This window comes from Microchirus variegatus (assembly GCF_963457635.1).
Source record: "Microchirus variegatus genome assembly, chromosome: 7".
NCBI lineage: Eukaryota > Metazoa > Chordata > Actinopteri > Pleuronectiformes > Soleidae > Microchirus > Microchirus variegatus.
The window spans coordinates 25,949,186-25,976,781 of NC_139808.1; the positions used below are offsets into that span (position 1 = coordinate 25,949,186).

The window sequence follows — 27,596 nt, forward strand, 5'->3', positions numbered from 1 at the left end:
CTATTGGAGGAATGCAAAAGGGGAGTTGCTCAGGTATAAATGTGGAGGGCACACTTTGCTCTGAGTCTTTCTCCCAGAGCAAAGGGAAGATTGACCTTTTCCTTGCAATAAAAATAAAAACTTGTCGGCGGGCAGAAGTGTTCTATTTCATACTTCACCAGCAGCAGAAAATTTCCACAACAAAAGTAAGTTAGTACGTCCATTTGAGCTACTATAAAAATATCGTCTCTGTAGAGCAAGGTCCTTGAATAAGGCGTATAAAGGCCTTAGCAATTCTTACTTTATGTTATGTAATGTACTTTATTTCTATAGCAATAGCAGAATAAAAGCAATACAGACACTTTAAAGCCAATAAACCATAAACAATCAACCTTCCTAATTGTTGCGTACTGGACCTTTAAATAAATGACTGTTAATTCATTTGTCCCTGCTTAAGTGTTTGAGAATAAGTCAAAACAAACGGGACGTTCAGTTCCCGTAAAAGGACATGCTAAGTTTTCATCTTAATTGTTTAAGAGAACATATGTGCGATATTAGAGCCTCCTCACATTCTTTGTTTTCCTTCCCCCCTCCCCTGTTGGAGCAGGGCCCACCAGGGCCCTCTGGGCCTCATGGGCAATCAGTGAGTAACCAGTAACTGGGCAAACTTTCACCTGCAGAGTTAAACCCATCGGGGTTTGACTGCACACACACACACACACACACACAGAGCTGTGGTTGGAAGCGCTCTTCTCCCCCTCCCTCCCCCGGGCTGAGGCTGAGGCTTCATAGATCCTTCATAGAGTGGAACTGTCCTTGTGGAGCTGTGCCGCTTACACCTCACTGTCTAACTTCCTCTTTCTCCTCATTTCTTGTCTGTTTCCCGTGTTGTTTGTTTCCCCCCTCTTCAAACACTACCCCCACCATCCTGTTATCTGTCTTCCCTGCATTTTTCCATCCCCTCTAGGGCCAGCCTGGGTTCCCTGGAGTACTAGGTAGACCGGTAGGTTATCTGCTGCAGGCTGGCATGCTTGGGCTGTGGAGGAAGTAACTTGTATCTGTGGTATTTGACACAAGTGGGAGGAATATACTGTATATACCTGGCTTACACAGCTAGTAGCGTGAAAGCGGTCTCTGTATTATACATATATACACTACCGTTCAAAAGTTTGTGGTCATTTATACATTTTTGTTGTGTTTTCCATTAAAAGGAACACTTTTATTCATCAAAAGAGTTGCACAATGAATAGAAAATATATTCAAGACATTGACAAGATTAGAAATAATGACTTTGTTTTCGTCAAAGAACCAGCAAAAGTGTTTTCAGCTGTGCTAACATCACTGCACAAGGTGTTTTCAAGGGTTTTCTAATCAACCAATAGCCTTCTAACGCCATTAGCAAACACAATGTACCATTAGAACACTGGAAATGGGCCTCTATACACCTATGCACATATTCCATTAAAAACCAGACGTTTGCAGCTAGAATAGCCGTTTACCACATTAACAATGTATAGAGTGCATTTCTGATACATTTAATGTTATATTCATTGGAAAAAAAATTGTTTTCCTTAAAAAATAAGGACATTTCTCAGCGAGCCCAAACTTTTGAACGGTAGTGTATAACAGTAGAGTACAGCACAATCATCAGAATGCAACCTTTTAAATATTTCAGCACTTTTATCCAACCAAACCAAAAATAAAACTAGCAGTGGCAAAAAATATTTAGTTAACTGAAATACAAATAAAAACTATAATTTCAAAAAAAGAAATAAAAACTACAATGAACAAAGCAAAACTAACTAAAACTAAACTGAATTATAGATAAATTCAGCTTCATCTTCGTTTTAAACCCTTTACTTAACACTTTAAAATAAGTACACACTATTAGCATTAGTTAAGCATCAATAAATATTGAATTCATCATTATATTCATCACTATAAACTACATACTAATGAGTATTCATGCGTTATAAATGATGAATTCAATATTTATTGATGCTTAACTAATGCTAATAGTGTGTTCTTATTATAAAGTGTTACCAGGCTTTCTCTTAATACCTGCAAAACTAAATAAATGCTAACCTGAAACTACTAAATTATTTGTTGAAATAACTAAAACTAAACTGAAATTTAAAAAAAAAGCTAACTGGAAAAACTAAATAAAAATAAAAACTCATTGGGAGTCGAACCTCGATTGGTTCCTCATGAAATGTTAATGAAGACCACCTGTCCCCAAAGGTGCTGCGTCAAACTCTACAGTTGGATTTTAGTACGCCGTAGATTTGTTGGAGCAGATAAAAGGAAACGAGCTGACATCCTAAGCTTCTGCAGCTCTATCAGGATCCAGTGCACAAAAGTAGGAGGGGAATACTAAACCGGGGCGAACTCCAAAATGCACTTTATTGAAGTGACCTGTGCTCGTCATGCATGATGCTGCTGCCTGCTCTCTGCTGTGAGCTCATCCCTCGCACTGCACAGATATTTCCAGTTAACCGTGCGAGTGTCTGACGCTGTCCATGCTCTCGTGTTTGTGACGTCTTACCTGTCGCGCTTGTGTTTTGTGTTTGTGTCGCCGAGTGGAAACCTCACCAGGACGGCAGCATGCGACCTATAATTGAGGACTCAGCCGTTGTTGATTTGATTATTTAGACCTGTGGTTTTCTTTGTGACCTGTCAAAATGGCTGCTGCTGCTGCTGCTGCTGCTGCTGGGCACACGGCTCGTTCCGTATTGTCCATTAGTACATAAATGTTTATGAGCACATTTATGAATTTAAATAAAAGGGTGAGTTCATGTCTTTGGAGTGTGGTTTTTATGAGGTGTCGATAGCACTGACGTCACTGAGAGATGCACTGACTGCCGCCCCGGGACGCAAGAACAAACATATATTTTTTAATTTAATTCTGTTGAAATAGTGTCTCCACTGGCTGCCATGTTTTCAGACTGGTTCTCTACAACAGCGGCATGCTAATTAGTTTCCAGTTGTGCAACTAGTAGGGGTGGAAATCTTTTACTATCCCACGATTAGATTCTGATTTGTGGCGCTACGATTCGATTAAAAATTCATTTTCATTTTAGATTCAAAACGCATATTGCACAAGTAACAAAAATAAAAGTGCTTCTTTAATAGTGCTGGGCACGTTAACGGCGGCAACATTGAAGCGTGACTCCCGATTGTTAAAATGAGTCTCTAAAGTAACGCTAAACTTTAAAAACAGAGGCACACATACGCAGTGCACATGTATGCTGGTTATTTGTAGCGCTGCTTTTTTCGTTTTTTCATAAACAGACCGCTCCAGTTCGACTGTGGGCTCGCTAACGGTGCTAAAGGAGCTAACTGGTAAACGTCTGGACTGTAGGCACGTTAACGGCGATAAAGGAGATAACGCAGCTAACGTAGCTAACTGATAAAGGTCTGGACTGTAGGCACGCCAACGGTGATAAAGGAAATAATGCAGCTAACAGAGCTAACCCGGACTCCGGTGCCGTGACACATGCCCAGCAATACTCTTTATTAAAAAAAAAAAATGATTCTGGGACATTTTATATCGATTCTCGTAGTGAATGATAATCGGGATTCTTATGTGAATCAATTTTTTTGGCACACCCCTAGCGACTAGACTCGCCTCGGCACACCTTGGTTATCAGCACTGCTAGCATCACAAACCCTGTCGCTGTATTTAAGTCCACTGACTGCTCCGCTCACTGAACAAATCTTTTTAATTAACTGATTCTAATGATTCAGTTACGATGAAAACAACTGCTTTACAACTGAGTCACTAGACACAGCAGTTTCATGCAGCCGTGCAGTCATGACTCCACCAGTGCTGAAAATGTCAGTAGCTCATTGATCCACACTGCAAAAATAAACCTGAACAATCACTTTTGTTTGTGTAATTTCTGCGATTCGATAAGATTGAATTCATTCATTCATGAATTGGTAGTTCCATGAAGCTTACTGGCTGCAGCCTACAAGCTTAGCTTAGCTTAGCATCCAGACTGTAAGATTTCACGTAGCGGGCAGCTAATGCTAACCAGAAATATAGCTTCTTTTTTTTTGCGTATATGTGATGCAATGTTGATGCAAATACATGTATATATACAAAGTGTGTGTTTCACTTGTAGGGAAATCCAGGAGAGCCTGGCATACGGGGGCCAACTGTGAGTATTATACATGACACAGCATGTACACACTATGAATAACAGTGACTAACAGATGTGTATATGTTTGTGTGTTTTAATCAGGGCCCGTTGGGTCCCTCTGGGCTTCCAGGTGCACCAGGGTTAAAGGTGAATTCACTGCAGTTTTAACAGTTTACTTGTTTGAGCTGTTTTTGTAAATTCTTCTCCTACTTCAAAGTTGTTGTTTTTTTTTCTCAGGGTAATCAAGGAGAACCAGGTGTTGGCGTGCAGGTAAAACAGCTTTAGTATTAGTCACATATCAGTCTCTAAAGAGTACAGTTGAATAACAGATCAGAAACTGGTCTCTTCAGGGTCCTCCTGGTGCTCAGGGGAGCACAGGTTTGCCAGGACCACTCGGGCCTCCAGGAGCTGTCGTAAGTGTTCCCTATAAATCACTGCTGTTTCTTTTGCTCGCTGAAACTCATTGTAAATATCATGGTGTGTGTGTGTGTGTGTGTGTGTGTTATCGCGTTTGTTTTCCTTCACGCCACTGTATTTATTTGCTTCAGGGTCCACAGGGCCCTCCGGGACTGTCGGGGCAGGTGGTGAGTATGCATTCCAAATTTTCCCCGGCTGCGATTGTTGCCGCGGCCGCTGTGGAGCACAGGAAGTGCAGAATAATAGAAGTGATTTTTTTTTTCTTTCTTTTAAGCCCGGGGCATTTCAGTTTCGAACTGGAAATGGGGGAAAAAACCTGAAAATAAAATAAATAAAAACTCCAAAACATGTGCACCAAGCTGTCATTGGCAAATAACAACCTCTGCTATAATCATTTGTGGAAATTTACACAGCGTGCAATTTATCGTACCTTTCAGATGAAAACAAATCATTCTCCAACTGATGTTTACCACAGCACTACTCTCTTGTTTTCACTCTGATTCTTGTTGTAAATAGTTTTTTGTCGCAAGGCCTCGTCGTACATCATTATTGATGGACGTCGCCTGCTGAGAGTCTGTCTGGATCAAAACTATGAGGAAACAAACACAAACTTGCTATTCTTGTTGTTTCAAGTCCTCAAACTCTGGGATCTTTGGTTTCAGGCAGATGTAAATGTAACTTGGTATTGAATATCTCTATTACGGAAGCGCTTTTCTTTTGAAAAAATATTGTTTTTTTTGAGTAATTTATTTTTTGGTTTGGGTTCTTGAATATTTTTTTTTTTCAGTTTTACTGAAGATACTGCGATACTTCGAAGTGACTCTCATTCCTGCGTAAAGTCGACAAACTAATGCTAACACCATCTACGTGACTTAAAGACAGGACTATCAGACTATCTCCCAGTGTCTTAAACCCAGATCAAAGTCAAACTTGATTAAACCAAACAAGCCATCCGTGTTGTTACCATTAAATTGAGCTCTCTGTAAATCAGAAAAAAAAATTACTCTGCAAAACAGAAAAAAATAATTACTCGGAAAAACAGACCAAAAATCAATTATTCCAAAAAAAGACCAAAAAATGTATTTCTCTGAACAACAGAAATAATTACTCTGAAAAACAAACCAAAAAATACATTATTCCGAAGTATGAAACAAAAAAATAATGACTCCAAAGAACGGACCAAAAATATATTATTCCGAAAAACGGACCAAAAAATTAATTGCTCAGAAAAACTGAAATAAATGCTCAGAAAAACAAAACAACATTTTTTTTTCTTCAAGTGAATACAAAGCTCTTCCGTACTATATACACCTATATATTAAAGTTATCTCCTGCTCCTCAGGGTGAGTCGGGTAAACCCGGAGTTCCTGGAAGAGATGGGGTTCCTGGGAAAGAAGGAATACACGGACTACCAGGAAAGCAGGTATGTGTGTGTGTGTGGATTGGTGTTAACCTCGTCATGTGTATCTGTGCAGCACACCATGCTGTTTTTCTTTATTTTATTTTATTTTATTTTATTTTATTTATTTATCAGGTCTTCCTCGGTGTCATTGTGTAATTTGTTCCTCAGGGCATCGCTGGACCTCCAGGCCAGTCGGGCTTAAAGGGGGAGCAGGGAGACAGCGGTCCTCCTGGGAAGGTGAGAACATGCTGTATCTGCTCAGGAAGCCTCTGGCCAAATGGACAGTCAATGGAATTGGGTTTTGCGGTCGGGTTTTATTGGATGTGATCCCAGATACAGAATGATTTGCTGCCCTGGAGTCATAAAAAAAACACATTTCTGTAGTGCTATTATTAACTTCCTGCTGTGAGAGGTTTGATCTGATGGCTCAGTGTTAGGTGCTCCTGCCTCTGGGTTTTTCCTTCAAGGACCACGGTGATGCAGCCGTTGTGAGTCTGCAGCACTGCGACTGCTGCATATATATATATATATATATATATATATATATATATATATATATATATATATATATATATATATATATATATATATATATAAAAACACTTTTGTGGTTAGTGTTTGAAATATTTGGGTTTTAATTAATGTCTCTCAGCGTTGTGTGTCGTCAAACCCGCTTCTCCAAAGTCTTCTAGTGTTGAAATAATTAATGTCTATCAGTAAGCTGCTGGGAAATTAAATAATCGGCACAAACATTTCCTGCCATGCGGGGATTAGGCAGTAGAATTCAAGAAGTTCATCTCTCCTCACAAGCTGTCAAGCTGCGGTGGCCTCGGTTTTCTATACGTCTCTTATTGATTGACATTCAAAGAGCAAATCTCACTTGCTGACCAAATAAAATTACTTTTCCACATATCTGGAACATATTTACTGCGCTAACACCAGGCTCATGGGTCTATATTATCTGCTGCAGTGCAGCCCTGGAGTTTTTATTTAGATATTTTGTGCAGAGTTGTAGGAAATAGGAAGGAAAACCCAGTGGAGACTTGAAGTGCCTCCCACTCTAAAAATAACACTGGAGCCGACCGTGAATATGAATCGCCTGGATCTACTTAAACATAAAGGTAAATCACTCTGCCACGAGTGGCATAGGTTGGCACTGGCGGCGCTTTATTGCCATATGCCCTTCAATTTATCTGAATTATATTGTCAGTGTCAATAATCTGCTTTGTCAGATTTGTCGTTTGGACCGAAGCCACGTAGATGCAACGGGAAAATAAGGCCAGGAGAAGACGCGCAGTAACAGATGTGCTGCCGCGCTCGTTCAGAGTATTCATCAGCACAAACGGCGCTGAAGTCCCACCGCTCCGAGGGCCCATCATATTATCAGGTCTAATAAAGCTGAGAGGATCCGTCTCCTCTAATGAACAGGGTCTTCCAGGGCAGCCGTTCTCATTTTCAGGTCAGGAGTGGCTATTAATTGGATTTCAATTAATTATTTAAAAGCGCCAAATGTTTTTTTTTTACAGCTTCTCAAAGCTGACACTAAAATAGCGTTGACTGTATTTAAACGTCTGTTTTTAAAGACGGGCTTGGTAAAAGCCTGTCAAATCTGCCAAGAAGAAGTGTCAGTCGATGATGAAAATTACACTGAAGGTCTATTAAGTTTCTCCAAATTGAGTCAAAAACATCCTCACTTGTTTTGTTAGATGTGGCTCAGTATGTTGTTATTATTTTTTATCAAAATATGCATCCATTCGTCCATTTTCTACCACTTTATCCTCCTATCTCAGGGACACATATAGAGACAAATAACCATTCACTCTCACACTTGCGGTCAATTTAGAGTGTCCAATTTACCTAATCCTCATATTGCATGTTTTTGGACTGTTGGAGAAACCGCAGAAAACCCATACAAGAACCCAAAGAACATGCAAACTCCATGCAGAAGGCCATTTTTCCGACGGGGTCCAGAACCCAGGTGGTCTTGCTGCAAAGGCAAGAGGGATAACCACTACACCGACCAATCTCAAGGTCACCAGGGCAGATTCACAATGACTTCAAAATGTCACTGAGTAACACGCTTGGTCATTTGTTGTCCGAGGCTACCAGGACATTCAATTCTTTTCAATTCAGTTTTATTTGTCTAGCACCGAATTACAACTCAAGGCTCAAGGCTCTGTACATAGACAACGTCATCGAGAGCAGAGAAACCCAACAAATCACACAATGAGCAAAGCACTAGGCATCAGTGGAGAGAATAAAAAGAACTCCCTTTTAACAGGAAGAAGACATCTATGACAGAACCAGACTCAAAGATGTGCGGCCATCTGCCTAGACAGGATGGGGTGAAAGGAAAAATGGGGGACAGAAGTAGAAAGAGAGCAGGAACATCAGTTCCAGCTTTGGATGATTAACTCACCAATTTATCGCTCGTCCTCTTGGTCCCACATCTTTAATTCACTGTGATTTACTTGTGTAAAGTTGTCACTAAGATCCCGTGAGGTTTGTATTTGGGGGAATTCGACATGCGCTTGAAATTGAATTGGGATTTGTCTGGATTGCACCATATGGTGTATTATATTATAGCATGTGTATCTCAACCCGGCCTTGCTGTCTTCTGCTGTCTCACATGAATTGTGTCAAAATATGTCAAGTTTTCAGCTCCCTCGCTGCCGATGGCCTCACGTTCAGCACCATGGAGAGCAACACTGACACTTGTCAGCGAGTTCACCAGTTTGATAAATAACGAGGCAAGCGTGTCAACGAGCGGCCATCTGCTCGGCAGCTTCGTCCGTTTGTTCGCACACACAGACACAGAAGTAGCTATTCTTCTGAGGACATTGCTTTGTTTTTCGTGTGTTCGGACGGCCTGAGCAAACCGTTAGCCTTAAACTTAACCATACCTTTAAGCCTGACCTTCGCGGAACCAGAAGTCCTAGCTAAACTTGATTGATCAGATTCTGCATTGTTAGGACCAAGCTTTGGTCTCCATGAGGACGACTGGTCCTTGACATGGTCCAGAATCATCTCAGTCATCTCAGAAAGAGGTAACAAAGACAGGTACACACACAGTTGAGGTGACATTGCGTTTTAAATGTTACCTCAACTTTGCTGACTCTTGACTGGGCTCACGTTTTCCACAAACCTGTCAGAATAGAAGCTAAATAGCTAATTGCTAAAAAAAAAAAGTTAGCTAGAATTACATACTTAACTAGATAGATAGATAGTTACATAGCTAACAAGATAAACAGTTAGCTGCATATTTACATAGCTAACGAGATAGCTTGATGATTAGCTAGTTACATAGCTAAAAATATAGATAGATAATTAGTTAGATATTTACGCAGCTAACAAGCTAGACAATTAGCTACACATGTGCATAGCTAAAAAGATAACTAGATAAATAACTAATTAGATAGATAGATAGATAGATAGATAGATAGATAGATAGATAGATAGATAGATAGACTTTGTTTTAGCTAACTTTAAACTGATAGATTGTACTTAGTAAGTCTCTGTAATATCCCACCATACCCCAAAAAAACCTGACGCAACTCTTGTCTAGAAGATATAGCAGTGAATGAGAGAACGGCCTCCAGTTTGGATTGCTTTCCTACTTTCACCAAGAAACCGTCACCGTTGCCTGGCAAAAATAACACTCTGCAACATTTAGCGTAAGATTAGCATCGCGCAGTCTACCAAAAACCTCCCACAGTTGCTTGGATGTGGTCGTCCCAGTTGTCTGAATAAAAGACAATGTCTTCAAGATGAAACAAACGACGACGGTTGAAAGAGCAGGTTGCCCAACCAACAATATCACCAAGTTATTCATTGTTTTAAACAAACTAATGCTGTAGGCACAGGGCTCTGCAGGTGAGCAGGAAAGTTTTCAAGTGCGATGATTAACGGTTTAATTTGACCATATTTTTCCTTGACATCAGAGCACTCTAAATCTGAGAGCCGGAAGATCTAACAGCTGGGTTTGATGGGGATCTTTGTATGCCAAGGCTTTTTGAAAGTCAATTTCAATTTCAGCTTCTTCTTCTTGTTTTCTTCCCACAAACAAAAACATTATCTATTATTTTCTTTATTTTTACAGGCAGTTGCTGGTCCCGCTGGACCCAAAGGAGCAATGGTGAGTCATTGTAATTATCACTGCTTTTTAAGAAAACTGGAGGCTGTTACATTCAAACATTAACCCTTTAACACCCAACCCTCAAAATATCCTGTAACTAAGTGTTTTTGCCCATTTTTCCAGGATAACTTCCAATATCTGTTGCTATATTGTTATTTACAATTTACTGCATTTAGTGTTTTAACGATATAAAATGAAGAAAAACAATGAAATACTCTCCTGGTTGTGATTGACACAGGGTCCTGCTGGTCCAACACTGCCTGGAATAACCGGAGAGAGAGGTCTATCTGGTGAGAAGGTGAGTCTGACCGACAATGCACCGTAATGTCAGTCCTTAAAGTCCATGTGACTGTGGAAATATGTGCTGATTTCACCTTAAAACTGCTGCGTAACTGCTGTCACTCAGGGAGGCAAAGGAGACCGAGGTGCTGCTGGCATCAAAGGGGAAAGAGTGAGTATAATCATTACACACACACACACACACACACACACACACACACACACACACACAAACATACACACACAACGTAATTATGATGTCAGAAAATGTTCAAACTGTCTCATTTATCATCACTCTAGGGAGTGGCTGGTGAAGCCGGAGACCCAGGAGAAGATGTGAGTGATTTCTTTTCACAGAATATTATGTTAAATATTCTTTTGAGGTTTGTGTCTGCATTGTTTTAAATAAATGAAAAAAAATGCCCTACGAACTGCCACTGGAGATTGGTAAGACTAGATAGATAGATAGATAGATAGATAGATAGATAGATAGATAGATAGATAGATAGATAGACAATTAGCTACATATTTACATAGCTAACAAGATAGATGATTGGAAAGTTACATAGCTAAAAACATAGCTAGACAATTAGTTAAATATTGGCATTAATTACAAGTTAGCTAGATAACTAACAAGATAGATAGATTCTAGCTTGGTAGCTTGCAAGCTAACTAGCAGATAGATAGATAGATAGGTAGCAATGCTATGCCCTGTGCACTACCATTATAGCGTAACTGTGACACTGACACAAAATATGAACCTGTTATCTGAAAATAGACCTAGAATGTCTGTAACTCAACTACGAAAGAAACAGCAAAAGTTACGCACTGCAGCTTTAAGCTAGACTCTTTTTGGCACTAGTTTATCATCTCAAAAAACAAGTCCAATTATTTAATCCCACCTTCATCAGTCATTTTTTCCATCACGGTGTGATTAAAGTTTTCAGACCTTCTCTCTAAAAGTGTCAACCGTAATTGACACCAATCGTCTCCGCGGCTGAAGTTTTGTCTTGATTACGCGTCGTCCTTGAGGTTAACGAGGCGCGTGAACTGTGATGACAACCAAGACGCAGACACTCGTACTAATGGAGTCCGTCTTCACCGGCATAATAATGAATACATACTGATATATGGACGTGGGGACATTTGAAATTTAAAGGCAGCTTAAATTAATGGGAAAATTCAGTTTTGTTAATGATCTTATTTTATTAATGTGTTATTGATGTGGGTCTTAACAGTAAATCATCTTGGTTTTCTTTTTAATGCAGGGTGCACAGGGATCTTCTGGAGCAAAAGGAGATAAGGTGAGTGAGCTTTTGTTTTTGGGTTTCATTAATTACCCATAAAATGAAAGAAAATCCTTGTGACAGTTGTGATTAACTGTGTTTTGCAGGGAGAGAGGGGCGTAGGACTGGCTGGTCCTCCTGGTCGGAACGGTCCTCAAGGTTTAAAGGTGAGTACAGCGTGTGCTGCAACAGATGATTTATATATCATTTACCTGGTGCTGGTAAGAATTTAAATGGGTTTGGATTTCTAGGGGGACCCAGGCCTTCCTGGTCCAGCTGGTCCTTCAGGGCCACAGGGAAAATCCGGTGATGTGGGACCACCTGGCCTGAGAGGAGAAAGTGGACAACCAGGACCTTCAGGACCACCTGGAGAGAGGGTCAGTGCGGCCGCTCGTCACGTCGTACTGTATGATTTTTAACCTTAATCTCTGGTGTGATTTGAGATTGTGTGAATCTCATTTCAGGGTCTTCAAGGCTTTGCGGGTCGTGCAGGAAACGTTGGACCTCCTGGTCCTGCTGGACCCGCTGGACAACCAGTGAGTTTGAATCCGTTGTTGCTGTTGACTCACTAGTTTGATGACTTCTGTGAGGGTAGTTTTTCCAAGTTAGTTTCACTACAAGAGTAAATTGCATATTGATTTTCTTTCAAGTAAAAACAAGTAAATTGGAGCCTGAAGCAGAAATACATTTAAAAATCAGCCTTACTTGCACTGGGTGGAGACAAAGACATCCATCATCCGTGCAAATCCGTCCCATTCTGTGAAATATATATAAGGAACGCCTCGAGGAACCTGCCACAAATGTTCATTTGGACTTGAGACTGAACTGATTAAGTGGTCAAAGTTTGGATTCACTCGCATTATTACATTTTAATAGAATTTTATGGCCATTATTTAGTCATTTGACTTGCGTCCAAAACAAGCTAATAAACTTTTTTTTTTTTAGACGACATGTTTGTGCAAGTGCACTTTGCGTTGCCGAATTTAAGCAACCTATCGGAAAAATTCCAACTGTTTCTGAAAGCTGAGAAGTTGCACGTCAAAGCCAACGTGTGGTTATTACGGTAATTTCACTTGCAGGAAGACGGAAAATCTGAAACACAATGTTCAAATTTAACACTCAAAATCTGGTGTTCATGTACAACAACAAATTTTTTTTTCTTTTTAAATTGTCAAAACAGTATTTTAACATGCAGTAAATTGTAAATTAGTTATTCTGGGAAAAATGGGCAAAGACATTTACTCACGGGACGTTTTCTGGCCCTTTTATGGTTAAAATCAAGTGTTAGAGGGTTAAAAAACGGAAGGAAACATAGCAGTACTGTTAATACTAGTGTTTAAGGTTAGTTGCACTTTGACCTTCTTTCCCTATGGAGATACAGTTTACAGTCTCCAGATTGAAATAGTTATTCTCATATTTTGAATTGATGTCACCACTGTGGTGAAAACAGGTGTAATTCATGTTTTTCTAATCATCTATAATTTGTCTTCCAGGGCTCCGCTGGCACCAACGGGGTCAAAGGAGACAAGGTGAATATTCAGGGAGACGAATGTTTCTGTGCAATTGCTTCAATGTTAACAGATTTTTTTTTTTATTATTATTTTGAAGGTTATTCATGTCATCATTTTTTTTCATTGCCAGGGGGAAGTTGGCGTTGGTGTCCCCGGTGCTAGAGGAGAGAGAGGAGATGCAGGAACCAGAGTAAGACGCTGGTTGAAATTGTGATCTATATATATATATATATATATATATAAACAGTATATGTGACATGTTCTCAGGAGAATATAAACTAAAGAGTGTCATGTTCTTGTCTGGTGTTGTAGGGCGAGGAGGGACGTCCCGGTTTGGACGGGGAAAGAGGATCAACTGTAAACACTCAGTGTTTTTTCAATCTTTCACTCAGGAAGCTTTTGATTTTTAGCTTTTTTCTTCGACTGCTAACGAACTCTACTGTTGTGATGTGATTGATGATTTCAAAGCATTTTCAACGATCACGTCAAACCCTGAGGGGCAACATCATTATAGTGATTTAATTTGTGTTGCATGATCTTTCTTTTTTTTAATTGTGGAGCCAAATATAATTTATGTATGTGCATTTGTGTGCGTGTGTGTGTTGATCAGGGTTCCCCGGGGGCTCGTGGTGTTCGCGGAGAGAAGGTGAATATTTCACTTTTTCTTTTTTTTCCCCATTTTCATGTGAGATTGCTCTTGTTCATTTCATGGGTCTGAGCAGGTCATTGAACAGCTGCTGCTGCTGGAGCTGCGTCCTATTCTCGTAAAAGTAGTGAATGAAATTGATCTGCTATGACGTTTTTTTTTTTAGGGAGACGGTGGACCTCAAGGTGACAAAGGAGAAAAGGTGTGGGCTTCTTTTTTTTTTTTTTTTTTTAAATATCCAATCAACCTGTTTTTGTATATTTATTTATATTGCTAAAGACAAAACTGTGTGACACAATTGGCACTGCACGGTTATTTTGCCTTTCCACTAGCATAGTAGCATTCCGTGCTGTCACAGGAAGAGACGTCCAACACAAGAAGCCGAACAATGCAGAACTGTAGATCAGTTAAAAAGACTTAACAATCCCTAAAAACATGGCTTAATCTCCAACAATTACCAGGGAAATGTCAAAAAAAATATAGTGCTGGGTGCCGTTAACATTGACACGTTTCCATGACGACTGACCGGAAAAAGACGCGCGTGACGTCATGTTTACGTGATTCTTAAAATGAGTCTCTAATGTGACGCTAAACTTTAAAAACAGAGGCACACATACGCAGTACACGGTTATATGTAGGGCTGTGCTATTCCTTTAATAAACAGACCGCTCCAGTTCGACTGTAGGCTAACGATGCTAAAAGGAGCTATTGCAGCTAACGGAGCTAACTGGTAAATGGTCCCTTTAATTCACAGGGGGACACTGTCCTGGTGGGAGGACCTGCTGGAGAAAAGGGCAACAAAGGAGAAACGGTGAGTGAACGCTGTTCACTGAAAGTCTCACTGTACTTTAGTATTATTATTATTTGGCATTTTTTCTTTATCTTCTTCTTCTTTGATGTTTTACAGCAGCGTCCATCCACGACGTTGTTCTCAGTTGTGGTTCTCACATGTTTGGTTTCCATTTCAGGGCGACAGAGGACCTAAAGGGATCCAAGGAGAAAAAGGAACAAAGGGAACCGAAGGGCCTTCAGGGGAGCAGGTAAATACACTCCTGTTAGATTAAGTTAGATTCTGGCATCTTCTTTCTTTTATTACCAGAAAGAAATGATCTATCGTTGCTTTGTTTTATTTAAAACGGATGATCACACTTCATACACTGCCAGTTTAACTCGTTATTTACTCGTAATAGTACTCAGATGTTCTGAATGACCAGTATTGGCAGTAGTTTTTGTGTGTGTGTGTTGACCTCAGGGTCAGAGAGGAGAGCCCGGGGAGAAAGGATCAGTGGGATTCCCTGGTGCCCGCGGTCCTGGTGGACAGAAGGCAAGTTTGTGACACCGAGCGTGTGATTGTGTTTCAGTCACAATCATAATTATCTGCAGAGCGAGTCCATTGTGTCTCTAATTACTGTAATTCCGTGCAGGGAGAAGCGGGTCAGCCCGGAGTACCTGGAGAAGCGGTCGGTGCCTTTGTGTCTGTTATAATAAATTAATAAATGTTATTTTTCTCTGACTGCGGTTTGTTTTGACTGCGATGATTTCTGTTTTTTCCCCCCAGGGTTTATCAGGGAAAAACGGCCTGCTGGGGCAGAAGGGGGAGAAGGGATTCACTGGTATTTCAGGACTGAGAGGAGTCAAGGTATTTTAGTCTTTGTGAACTTAATGTCTCGTGTCGAAAGACAGAAGCCATTGGCATAAAAATAATACCTGACATTGCCGTTGTCTTCGATGTTAATGATTTAGTCGAATCATCAATGCAGTTGAAGATATAAAAGCATATAAAATAAGCCATTTAACCTTTAGTGCTTGGGTGCACCCATGGTAATTTGCCATGGGAATAATTCACAACTCCTTATATGGACATCCTGGTGTGTGTGTGTCCATAGGTCACATAATATGTGATTTTATAATATGAATATTATTCAGGCTTCAAAACATGTTGAATCAAAGTTATGTGATTAATTTTATATCACATTTTTAGTCATGATATAAAGTAGCAATAATTGTGCAGAAGTCACAAAAATAGAGTGTTTTTGTTCATAAAACTGCAACGTATTTCACAAAATTCAATTTTAAAAATGTTTTAGTACTTTTTGCTCAGGTGTGTTTATATAGTTGGTGAAAATTACATAAAAATGCCTCTAGTTTGTGCTAAAAAAAAAAAAAGGATATAAGACTATATATTGCACTTTCTTATATATATATCCTATGTATAAACTGTGCATTTAATGAAGAAAAAGCTGCCGAAATGCTCTGTGTTCTCAGGATTAAAGGTAAAGATTTATATTTCAAAGCATACTTATGGGTAGAAAAAATCAATTTCTTACTATAAACCCTCCTAAATGTTACTTTTTAAAAGCTTTTCAAAAGCAGGTACAAACAAATTGCTCATATTGGAGGAAATGTTGCTTTATATTTTGCGGGTGGGGGAAAAAAAATCATGGATGATGATAAACCAAGAATTTAGAGTGGTTCCATCTCTCTCTGCATCCTCTCCTGCTTCAATACCTCTTACTGTATCTTGCTCTTATCTCTCGGTATTGTCCAAAGCCATCTGGGTCAGGGCGATAGCAACCATTGCAGCATCATATCTGCTGTCGTCAGGAGCTCGTCGCATACATTCATGTCCATAGTTAGTTTGAGTACTTTAGTGGCAAGTGAAAGAGCTTTCTGTGTACATGTGTATATATATATACACATATATATATATATAAGTTCCTTTGCGATTGTGTGTCACTGATAAACTTGTGTGTTACCAGGGCGACCGAGGACCCAAAGGGCTTTGTGGCAGCGATGGACCCAAAGGAGAGAAGGTAGGAATAAAGAAGTTAAAGAAAGCACCAACTATTATCATATATTCCACATATATACAGTATGTAACCCATTTGGCAAAAAAAAAAAGAACAAAAAATGGTACATGATAGGAGGAAGTGTGCAGGAAATAGGTATGAATGTCTTGATCCATGTGTTTTGATGTGTATTGATGTGTTAAAACGAATGGATTAATGACGTCACAGATGTGTGTGGATGAGTCATGTGAGCGAATGAAGGTCTTTGTGTGCAGGGAGACGCCGGCACTCACGGTCGATCCGGCCTTCCAGGAAGAAAAGGTGAAAAGGTATGACTCAGTGTTCTGTTTTATGATAACTTTTTTTGTTATAATAACTTATAAAGTTTTTATCGCCATCGTCATCTCTGCTCTCTGATTCACAGGGCGGTGTCGGACCGGTGGGGGCGTCCGGGGCTCCAGGAAAAGAAGGAATAGTGGGCCCCAAGGTACGCAGGACACTCTGTTCTAACAGTTTTAATTGACCAATAACTCTCTTTCTCTCTCCCAATGTGAAATTTATATATTTATTATTTTTTTTGTCCTCCTGTGAAGGGTGATCGTGGTTTTGATGGGCTGGCAGGATCCAAGGGATCTCAGGGAGAAAAGGGTGAAAGGGTGAGTGTTTATCTTAAAAAGGTACATTATGTAAGTAAAGGTGTGGGCATCCATTGTTTGAAGGGACACTGTGTAATATTTATGGGTTTATATGACCCAAAATCCACTTTTGTATACATATTATGTGCTCCTGCATTGTCTAGTCGCTGTATAATATTCTTTGTTTCATTTTCGTAGTGTTTCAAAAAGTCATGTAAAATAACATGGTCACGGGCCGCTACTGCGTTGCCACGACGCCATGTTTCTACCGGAGCCTGTATATACAAACGCGAGAGAACAAATAAAGCGTCGCTTTACTTTTAGCGGAAGTCCCGCCTCCTCTCTCTCCGCTTCGTCTGCTACGGCCGCGGTAGCTCGCCCTCTCCCTCGCCTCACGAACCTCATCTGCTGACACGGAGAAAGACGACGAGGACGACATTTGACCGGCTGAGGATACCGTAGCGCTCAGGGAAGGGAGGGGGTGAGCAGTTGTAAAATTCAGCCTCTCCTCTAGATGGCACTATAAACTACTTACTTCGCCTTTAAGGGAGCGCCGTTCAAGCTAAAATGGTGATTATCCAATCCAACTTTATTTATAAGGCACTTTAAAAACAACTGCAAACAGCAGCTGAAGCAAAGTGCCTGTACATCGGAGATAAATAAAACAAATAAAAAGGCCTAATAGACCGAGGAACATACAGTAGTCATGCAATAAAACTATGAAAAAAAGATAAAACCAAACATCTCATACTGAGTCCAAAGTGTGTCTAATATGCAGTTTATTTGTTTAAAAACAAAACAGCCGTTATGTGTTCCTCCTCTCACATGCTCCGGTTAATTTGGGATGAGCTGGAGACGTGAGAGTAGACGTCTGACTGTGTTTCACTAATCCAGACGAGGCCTAATAAAGGCATGTGTGACTGACTCAAAGTTGCTGTTTGGAAAGGACAGAGTTTACCTTTGCCAAGATTAGGGTACAAATATACGATTGTCTGTGAAGTTCCACTAAATGTCTTCCTCTCACTCGCCTGCTGAGTCGTGACATAAAATGCGCGACTGAAATGTCATTTGCTGTAATCGCAAACACAGAGAGAGACATGTGATGACGCCGATGTTGTTTCCACTTTGAAAACTAACCAAACAGATCCAGTAGGACAGTGGTGTAAGTGTGAAGATAGTCTAACACTTCCTGGCAACCAACTCTCCAATGTTTTGAATTTGCACACTTTGCTCTGTGTCTAATCCTCACATATAGGGTACTCCTGGTGTGCCTGGCCCTCCTGGTCCCAGAGGAATGGACGGGGCCGTCGGTCTAACTGGCCCCCAGGGGCCGTCTGGTGGTTCCGGCCCTGAAGGTCTCCAGGGACAGAAGGTGACTATTCATTCATTCATTCATTCATTCATTCATTCATTCATTCACTGGTTTGATGGTGGCTTAATGCTTATCTACCTTATAGCGTGTTTCCTGTAGCTCGACTCAACTCGTCTCGGCACTGTTATTTTGCATTTACACTAGCAATAGAAACTGGTACTTTTTTAGTATCTGCTCTGGCGAGGTTTCCTAGCGAGCTGAGGCTGATAATATGCCGGCCACTGATTGGTCAGAGTGAAGAATCAAGAATCAAGCCGAACAATTCCAAACTGTAGATTAGTTAAAAAGACTTAACAATCATGACTTAATCTCCAACAATTAGCAGGGAAATGTCTAAAATCTCAATATTTATAGGTGCATTAGGTAATAAATCTAAAGCAACTGGCCGTAAAAATCCTCCTAATATGTCACAGAGACTCAGGAATAATGTTCATATAACAAACGGAACTCACCAACAACAACAGTGCAGACAAAATATTATTTAAAAAAAATATTTTGCAGACTGCAAATCATGTTTATTTTTTGAAATCATGTTTTGGCATGTGGCGCCACCTACCACCGTCTACCAATCATTGCAGTCAGTAGTCAGAGTCTCGGCTGCCGAGCAACCACGTGTTGCCAGAGCTACAATGGTGGAGAAAACGAACCCTAAAAGACCTTGGTATTTTGAATTTGAGTGTAGTCACCGTTTTTGGCAACATTTTTACATATGGTGCCTTTAAAGGGACAATGTGTAGTATTTATGGGTTTATATAACCCAAAATCCTCATTTCAGATCATTTCAGGCAGAGGAGACGCTCTATTTTCATGAATGTGGTCGTGCTAACTATGAGACGAAGATTACTCCAAAGACCTACAAGGTAGCCTATGTCCATGGCATTACTGCAGAATATGGTTTGGACCCGAGTTCGCGTTCTCACCAGAGGGACCGCACCAGAGTCTGACATTTGGTGCGGACCGGAGTGCGATTGATGCCCTCAGACGGCGTTCTAGTCGCTCGTTTGTGTGTTTGTCGCATATAAAACAAAGTCAGCGCAGTTTCACGCCGTTTTCGTGCAGTGATGACTCCGCCCACGTGGAGTCGGTACTATTCGATCGTGGAAAACCAACCTAAACCGTGCCGTGCCGAGGCGAGGCGAGCAGGAACGTAGGTGGAATAGGGGATTTATTTGAGTTGTACGTAAGGACAAATAAGAGCAGGATGTAGTGCAGCGGCAGTGACTGTGCACAGGTTTGACGGCGATCCAGCAAAAATAAAATGCAGTCTAATAAAAGACAAATGTACGATGTTATGTCACTGAGTGAGCCGTCAGAGGTGTGTGAGGGTTAGCGTGCCTGACGAAGATGAAGCGTTGTTTTGATATTTGACACAAGATGAAGGAGAGTATCCTCTTTTATATATTGCTCCTTACTTAGTTTTCTCTCTTCTTTCTTCTCTTTGGTACTTTGGTTTGGTTTGATTGCTGTGTGTGTGAGTAAAATAATTATATATCATATTATATTATATTATAATAATTCACTTCCTTTCAGGCACAGACTTGACTCAGAGCTTATAGCTCTGTTATTATATGACGTTAGTATATGAGTTAAATGTAATGTATAAAGAAGCTGTAATTATGCTGTAGGATGGGAAAAATATGTATTATTCTCACGTATTATTCATAAAGGTTGCTGCATCATTACCAGACTGTGTAAATCAGAATGAAAGATTAATTCTCCATAGACTTTTATGTCTAATTCATCATCTTCTTTGTTCTCTCTGAAACTGTGTGCAGACAAACACCAGACAAACATGACTGGAATACCTTTTTTTGTAGTTGAATGTAATTTTGTTTTTGCTTGTGTGTCAGGGAGAGCGAGGGCCGTTTGGTCCATCGGTGGTGGGTCCACGCGGAATCCCAGGTATCCCAGGAGAGAGAGGACAGACGGTGAGTGTCTCAGAATCATCCACGTTCCTTATTGGCCTCCACCAAGGAGGTCTATGTTTTCACTGGAGTTTGTTTGTCTGTAAGTCAGTGTTGTTTTTGACAACCATCTTAGATTTAGTCTTAGTCTTTTGGACGAAAATGCTTATTAGTTTTAGAGAGTCACATTTTAATCACTTCTATATGTGATAGTTTTAGTCCAGTTTTAGTCGACGAAAACTCAAGAGTTTTTAGTCTAGTTCTAGTCGAAAAAAGAAGTATAGTCTTTTAACAAATTTATTTATGTCAATAAGTATTGGAGATTGTTGTTGGGCAGTGTCGCACATAAGTTGTGAAAATAGCAGCAGATCTATAAGTTCAAGACACTGCAACACACTGTGAGCTTGCAGATTGTCCACTTCAAACGTCTGACAGACCACCCACTAACATTTTCGTCCATTCTCGTCTCGTCAACAAAAACTAACACAAGTCTCGTCATGTTTTCGTCTTCAAAGAGTCATGTATATCTCGTCACCGTCTCGTTATCGTCATGAAAAAAAGTGGCGTCAACGAAAAGATTTCGTCATCGTCATCGTTGAATCGTATATGAACTGGATAGAGCACCGCCCCCTCTACCTTGAAGACAATTTTTACATGGTGGCCACTGTGGGTACTGCAACAGAAAACCCCATAAAAGTCCAAAAGCCCAAAAAGCAACTTTCCCATTGACCGCAATAGTAAAAGAGACGCCTGTAAAAGTGTCCACAGGACACCTCGAGACATAGACATGGGCTTTTATAGATCTTTATATGGTAGTGACACTACTGCACATGCTCTATGGGCCCCATAACCTGGGAATAAACGCGGAAGTCAAAAAACTTTTTTGGCATATGTGCTGGGTGAGCAGTTTCATAGGAATGAACGGAAGCAAAGGGGCGGTGCTCTATCCAGTTCATATAATACATCCATGTCGTAGACACTTGCACTACTTTTATCACGAGCTCACGGTACCCTAGGAAGAAAGGCTGGCCACATCCCGCCAACTGAAGAAAGCCAAGAACCAGGACCTAGGTGACAAAGCTGTGTTATAGGGGTGGTACGCAATCAGCTATCCCATTGAAGTTGGCTGCCCGCGGGTTCCCAGCAAAATCACTTCCTGCAGAGGGTGGGGCCGCAACCCAAACAGCTGAAGGAAGCCACCAGCGACACGGCCTGGCTCAAGATGGCTGTGGCTAAAGAGAGCCCACAGTCCTGCAGGTGAAGGCTAGTCGGTCTTTGCTGCCCCACTCAGGCGAGGTGTTCAGGTTAAGGGGCGAAACAGACCCTGAGACCCTGAGATCCCTGCTGACGATGCTGAAGGGTTCCAACAACGTGGACGCCCAAGGAATTCCATCTAGGAAGAAGATCTTCATCACCGTAGTAACGTAGTAACGTTAGTTGTAGCTCGTGGTAAACTTAAGCATCACTGATGTTTACTTCACCTATCGCTATTTTGTAGGCAGTGAGCTGCCTGTGCCTTGGAGGTCTGTGCTCTCCGAGTGCTTTTCTAGTTTTTGGTTGTTTTCATGGTTTGTAAGGTAAAAAAATCACTTGTCAACTATTTTGATAATCGATTTGTCGGTTTGAAGCTTTTTTTCATGATTAGAACAAGATTGTTTTAGCTTCTTAAATGTGAATATTTTCTGGTTTCTTTGCTCAGACATTCGAGAACATCATCGTTTCCAGGTTTGATGAACACTGATCAACGTTTTTTCGAGTTTTCTGACATTTTATGGACCAAACCATTACTCCATTAATCGATTATGAAAATAACTGCCATTTTTGAGTCACAACAACGCTTTATTGAAGAAACGACTACAAGGACATGGTTCATCGAACCCCGACGGGCAATTTAAGTCCATTTTTAGGCGTCCGTCTTTGATTATTTAGCCTCTCGCTTTGACTTTGCGTGCACTTCTTCTTCTTCAGTGTCGCATCTGGTCTCAGAGTAATGAATAAATGTTGCTGCGAGCCTCTCTGCGGGCCTCACGTCTGTCCCGTCCTGTCCTGTCCTGATACCTGTTCATGTTGCAGGGAGAGTTGGGCCCAGATGGAACCAAAGGAGACAGAGGAGAGCCGGGCATGACGGTCAGTGCTCCATCCTCCTTTACCGCGGGGGCTCAGAGACGCTGACGCTGAACAGCATGCACGTATAAAGACTCCATATCAGGGTTGTGTAAGTTGTAAGTGTCTCGTGTTGCTTCTCTCTTCGTTTTCAAATTCAGGAGGACGAGGTCCGACACTACGTCCGCACGGAGATGAATCAGCACTGTGGTGAGTGTGCGACTTCCACTTTAATCACAGCCTTATGTTTGTGTGTGCGCTATAAAAGAGAAGCTGCGTTGACCTACAGCAAAGACTGAAGTCTTTTACTGACCTTTATTATTCTCTCTCTCTGCTTGCTTCCTTCCTTCCTGTCCATCTGTCTGGTCGTCAGCGTGTGGAGGTGAGTGAGCAGCAGCAGCAGCAGCAGAGGGAAAGGTTGACAGAAGGGTTGTGATTTGACTCTGAGTCACAGTGGTTTACTGGAGCTACATATGCTACATATGCAGCGTCTGTAGTGAGAGTCAATGTAGCAAATGTGTGTTCAGATCATTTCAAAACAAATGCACAGTCAAGAAATCAGGTTTGTTTTTTGTTTCATCACAAGAAAACTCTATGAAATGCATGAATTTATTATTTTTAGATACATCCTGACTCATCTTAATACAATATCATTTTTTATCGGTGGATTGACGGGTAATGTAAGAATGAAAGTCACAATTATTATCATTTAACTCTAACTCTAACACTGTGCTGGTCAACTTTTCTTAGCTTCAGTCTCAGATTCTAAGATACAACAAAGTATTCGGGCCGAACCCAACGGGGAAAAAGTTATCTCATATTATGAGAATAAAGTCACAATATTTCGAAAATAAAGTAGGTATTTTTCGAGAATAAAGTCGGAATATTATGAGGATAAAGTCGGAATCTTTTGAGAATAAAGTCGGAATCTTTTGAGAATTAAATTGTAATCTTTCGAGAGTAAAGATGTAATCTTTCAAGAATAGTCGTAATATTATGAGAATAAAGTCGTAGTCTTTCAAGAAAAAAATCATATTATGAGATTCAAGTCGTAATCTTTCAAGAATAAAGTCGTAATATAATGAGAATAAAGTCGTAATCTTTCAAGAATAAAGTCGGAATATTATGAGAATTTTTTTTAAATATTATGATAAAGTCAGAATCCTTTGAGAATAAAGTTGCAATCTTTCGAGAATAAAGTCGGAATATTATGAGAAAAAAATTGAAATATTATGACAATAAAGTCGGAATCCTTTTGAGAATAAAGTCGGAATCTTTCGAGAATAAAGTCATAATGTTTTGAGAATGAAGTCGGAATATTATGAGAATAAAATCGAAATATGACAATAAAATCGTAATCCTTTGAGAATGAAGTCGGAATCTTTCGAGAATATAGTTGTAATATTATGACAATATTGTGATTGTGTGATAATCTGTTCATAAATATGCAGCGTTACTGAGAATGAAGCCGTTACACTCATGTTTAACTGTACAGATTATAGATTATGTCCTGGTTGCATGTTTCATGGCGAGCAGCTCAGTCGTGCTCTGAGTCTCCGAGTCTTCAGCTGAATCAGCACTAACCGGTCAAAGGTTTGACTCGAGTGTGACACAAGTCCAAATACTTGAGTCCTGAAAGGATTACAATCAGTTTTTGGAAAACTTGGCTCATGTTGACCAAAAACCTGTAATTCCTTTGAACTGGTGTGTGTGTGTGTGTTTCAGTGTTGGAATGGTGGATGTACTATCAGATTTACTACCAGAATGTGACGTTCCTCTCTCCGTCCTACCTGTGTAACACTTACCCGGTCTCTCTCCATCTCTACCTCTTCCCTGAGTTGCGTCTCTGCTCGTTCTTCGGTGTTCACTCCTCCCTGTTTTTCCCTCTCTGGCTCTCTCAGGTTCAGGCCTGGACCCTCAGTCCCAGCCTACGGTCAGGGCTCGGCCTGCGCTCGAGCAACTGGGCCTGAATGGTGAGGAGGGTGAGTTTGTGTCCGTCCGTTCGTCGGTTTCTCTTGACGTGGTTTAAATCTGGTGGTGAAACATCTGGAGAACCTCTTAAAATACTGGGTTGTTTTTTCTCTGTGAGAAAACAGAGTTCTCCAGTTGTGTTTCACATGTCTGATATGAGGCTCCATTTAACCTGTAGCTGAATTAACAGACTCCTTGTTGTGTTGAGTTAAAGGGATTAAGAGCCTCCTCTTGAGATGAAGCTTGGACAATGGCAGCTTAAGGGTAAGATAAGGGCTTTTTCTGACCCGTGTGGCGTTGCTCTTGTTTCAGGCCGCGAGCTGCACGTGGTGGTGAATACCAACGACCCCGACTACGAGCACATTTACTCCGTCGAGGCCTACGACGACCCCATGGACGAGCTGCTCTACTTCGCGCCACCGGCCAACCAGAGCGATGGTACTGTGTGTTTTTGTTTTTCGTTGTGTGTCCGACTTTCCAACACAATGACTCGTGTTTCCAGTGTTGACTGAGTGAAAGTGCAAGACCAGACCAGACCAGACCAGTGCCAGTGTTGTGGTTTTTGAAAGCTCATGGTTGTTGACATAGTCTTCTGGTTTGACAAGTTGAAGGAACGGGATGTTGGACAGAAGCCGTCACAGTAATTGGACACAATTGGGCGACTCCACTGGTTGAACAAAAGTTTGAATGGAAGTCTGAGGAAATATGACTTCTCACTTGATTTTTAAACAGTTTCCCGAGCAGTTAATGGTCTCAACTGCTAGGCTTTCAGGTCCTCTTCAACAGAACATGACGGCAATTTTGTAAATTATGTTTCAATTAAGAGGAAAGCATGTGTGGACAGGACACCGTGTGATTGACGGTTGAGATCATCCGATAGGTGCTTAATTGCAGATGATGTCTGTGAACGTCAGGTTCACCTTGCAACCGCAAGACTGTGCCCATTTCTCTCTGTTTACTACGTAAAGTTACGTTCAGAAAAGTTAAATCACTGACAAAAACATAATCTTTCGGAAATAAAGTTGTAATCTTTTGAGAATAGTTGTAACATAATGAGAATAAAGTCGTAATCTCTCGAGAATTACGTCGTAATCTTTTGAGAATAAAGTCGTAATCTTTTGAGAATAGTTGTAATATGAGAATAAAGTCGTAATTCTCTCGAGAATAAAGTCATAATCTTTCTAGAATAAAGTTGTAATCTTTGGAGAATAAAGTTGTATTATTATGAGAATAAAGTTGTAATCTTTCAAGAATAAAGTCGTAATACGATGAGATTAAAGTCGTAATCCTTCAAGAATAAAGTTGTAATCTTTTGAGAATAAAATTGTAATTTTTCGATAATAAAGTCGTAATCCTTCAAGAATAAAGTCGTAATCTTTCGAGAATAAAATTGTAATTTTTCGATAATAAAGTCGTAATCTTTCGAGAATAAAGTTGTAATCTTTCGAGGATAAAGTCGTAATATGAGAATAAAGTCATAATACGATGAGATTAAAGTCGTAATCCTTCAAGAATAAAGTCGTAATCTTTCGAGAATAAAGCCGTAATCTTTCGAGAATAAAGTCGTTATCTTTGGAGAATAAAGTCATATTATTATGAGAATAAAGTTGTCATCTTTCAAGAATAAAGTTGAAATATGAGAATAAAGTCGTAATACGATGAGATTAAAGTCGTAATCCTTCAAGAATTAAGTCGTAATCTTTCGAGAATAAAATTGTAATCTTTCGATAATAAAGTCGTAATATAATGAGAATAAATTTGTAATAATATTAGAATATTGTGATTGTGTGATATGTGATGTTCACGTTACAACCTGACTGTGCCCATTTCTCTCTGTTTACTGAGTAAAGTTATGTTCAGAAAAGTCATATCCCTGGTTCTTTCACAACAGACAAAAAACATTAGAATTAGAAACATTAGAATCCCTGACATCAACCCAATTCATTTACTCTCCACCAACTTATCTGTTTAATGCGGTAAACAGAAAGTATCAGCCGTATCAAATTAAATTTTGTTTATTCAGTCGAACCATAATCCAATTTGTGCTGCAATAGCACGTCTCGTATCATGTGTCTGTGTTTCCGCTCCGTGCTGATTTCATGTCATGACATTAGTGTTGGCCTTGGATATTTGTCACGCTGCCTGTTTCAAGCGCACACACACACATGCAACATGTTGACCATATTATCACATTCATGTCCTTTTCTTGTATTGAATATCTAAATGTGTGCCTTTCTGTGTGTGCACGTTTGGACAGGTAAGACTGTGAAAAAGGATTCAGAGAAAACAGTCAAAGTTGAACCAAACAAATCAGCCAATGCTGACGCTAAGAAAACAGCAGCAGTCGCAAAGCCCAAATCAATCAGGTCCAAGAGGAGAGTCAAAGGTGAAGGTAAAGCAGCTCATATACCGTCGTCTTGGCTCGGGTTTGATGAGTGGTTCGCTCTACCTGCCCCCCGGTGTCTCGGGCTGTTGGCTGTGTGCTGCTGTTGGTTTGGAGACGTATGTGCTTCCACTTCAGTTAAATACATCGACATGACGACTTATGTCTTCCTTAAGGAGCCTCAGACGTGAGATGGAGGAAAAAAACTCTGATTCCTGGCCAGGAAATACTAATTTGTGGCCATAAAATAGGTAAAACGTGTGCACGAAAAGCTAATTAGTTCCCAAAAAAGTTAATTAGTTCCCACGAAATACTAACTAGTTCCCACAAAATACTAATTTGTTACGGCGAAATACTAATTTGTTACCAAAAAATACTAATTTGTTACCACGAAATACTAATTAATTCCCAAATAATAATAATTTGTTACCGCGAAATACTAATTAGTTCCCACAAAATACTAATTCTTTCCCACAAAATACTAATTTGTTCCCACGAAATACTAATTTGTTACCGCGAAATAGTAATTAAATCCCACGAAATAGGTAAAATGTGGTCACAAAATACTAATTTGTTACCACGAAATACTTATTTGTTCTCAGAAAATACAAATTCTTTACCACAAAATACTAATAAGTT

General features: G+C 40.2%; 1 protein-coding gene across 1 annotated transcript in view; it reads left to right on the forward strand.

Annotated features, from left to right (window-relative positions):
* Nucleotides 1-27,596, forward strand: part of col7a1 (collagen, type VII, alpha 1) — an 85,391-nt gene that overhangs the window by 54,511 nt on the left and 3,284 nt on the right. Inside the window, exons 79-116 of the mRNA XM_083892008.1 lie at nucleotides 947-982; nucleotides 4,107-4,142; nucleotides 4,227-4,271; nucleotides 4,362-4,394; nucleotides 4,475-4,537; nucleotides 4,673-4,708; nucleotides 5,884-5,964; nucleotides 6,112-6,180; nucleotides 10,043-10,078; nucleotides 10,317-10,376; nucleotides 10,485-10,529; nucleotides 10,658-10,693; nucleotides 11,626-11,661; nucleotides 11,751-11,810; nucleotides 11,895-12,020; nucleotides 12,108-12,179; nucleotides 13,137-13,172; nucleotides 13,285-13,344; nucleotides 13,467-13,511; nucleotides 13,765-13,800; nucleotides 13,967-14,002; nucleotides 14,555-14,611; nucleotides 14,769-14,840; nucleotides 15,053-15,124; nucleotides 15,225-15,260; nucleotides 15,359-15,439; nucleotides 16,560-16,613; nucleotides 16,865-16,918; nucleotides 17,014-17,076; nucleotides 17,183-17,245; nucleotides 18,480-18,596; nucleotides 20,447-20,524; nucleotides 22,574-22,627; nucleotides 22,765-22,813; nucleotides 24,329-24,397; nucleotides 24,505-24,585; nucleotides 24,887-25,012; nucleotides 26,832-26,966. Coding sequence (XP_083748134.1) covers nucleotides 947-982; nucleotides 4,107-4,142; nucleotides 4,227-4,271; nucleotides 4,362-4,394; nucleotides 4,475-4,537; nucleotides 4,673-4,708; nucleotides 5,884-5,964; nucleotides 6,112-6,180; nucleotides 10,043-10,078; nucleotides 10,317-10,376; nucleotides 10,485-10,529; nucleotides 10,658-10,693; nucleotides 11,626-11,661; nucleotides 11,751-11,810; nucleotides 11,895-12,020; nucleotides 12,108-12,179; nucleotides 13,137-13,172; nucleotides 13,285-13,344; nucleotides 13,467-13,511; nucleotides 13,765-13,800; nucleotides 13,967-14,002; nucleotides 14,555-14,611; nucleotides 14,769-14,840; nucleotides 15,053-15,124; nucleotides 15,225-15,260; nucleotides 15,359-15,439; nucleotides 16,560-16,613; nucleotides 16,865-16,918; nucleotides 17,014-17,076; nucleotides 17,183-17,245; nucleotides 18,480-18,596; nucleotides 20,447-20,524; nucleotides 22,574-22,627; nucleotides 22,765-22,813; nucleotides 24,329-24,397; nucleotides 24,505-24,585; nucleotides 24,887-25,012; nucleotides 26,832-26,966 — 2,344 coding nt within the window. The remainder of the gene's footprint in view (nucleotides 1-946; nucleotides 983-4,106; nucleotides 4,143-4,226; nucleotides 4,272-4,361; nucleotides 4,395-4,474; nucleotides 4,538-4,672; nucleotides 4,709-5,883; nucleotides 5,965-6,111; nucleotides 6,181-10,042; nucleotides 10,079-10,316; nucleotides 10,377-10,484; nucleotides 10,530-10,657; nucleotides 10,694-11,625; nucleotides 11,662-11,750; nucleotides 11,811-11,894; nucleotides 12,021-12,107; nucleotides 12,180-13,136; nucleotides 13,173-13,284; nucleotides 13,345-13,466; nucleotides 13,512-13,764; nucleotides 13,801-13,966; nucleotides 14,003-14,554; nucleotides 14,612-14,768; nucleotides 14,841-15,052; nucleotides 15,125-15,224; nucleotides 15,261-15,358; nucleotides 15,440-16,559; nucleotides 16,614-16,864; nucleotides 16,919-17,013; nucleotides 17,077-17,182; nucleotides 17,246-18,479; nucleotides 18,597-20,446; nucleotides 20,525-22,573; nucleotides 22,628-22,764; nucleotides 22,814-24,328; nucleotides 24,398-24,504; nucleotides 24,586-24,886; nucleotides 25,013-26,831; nucleotides 26,967-27,596) is intronic.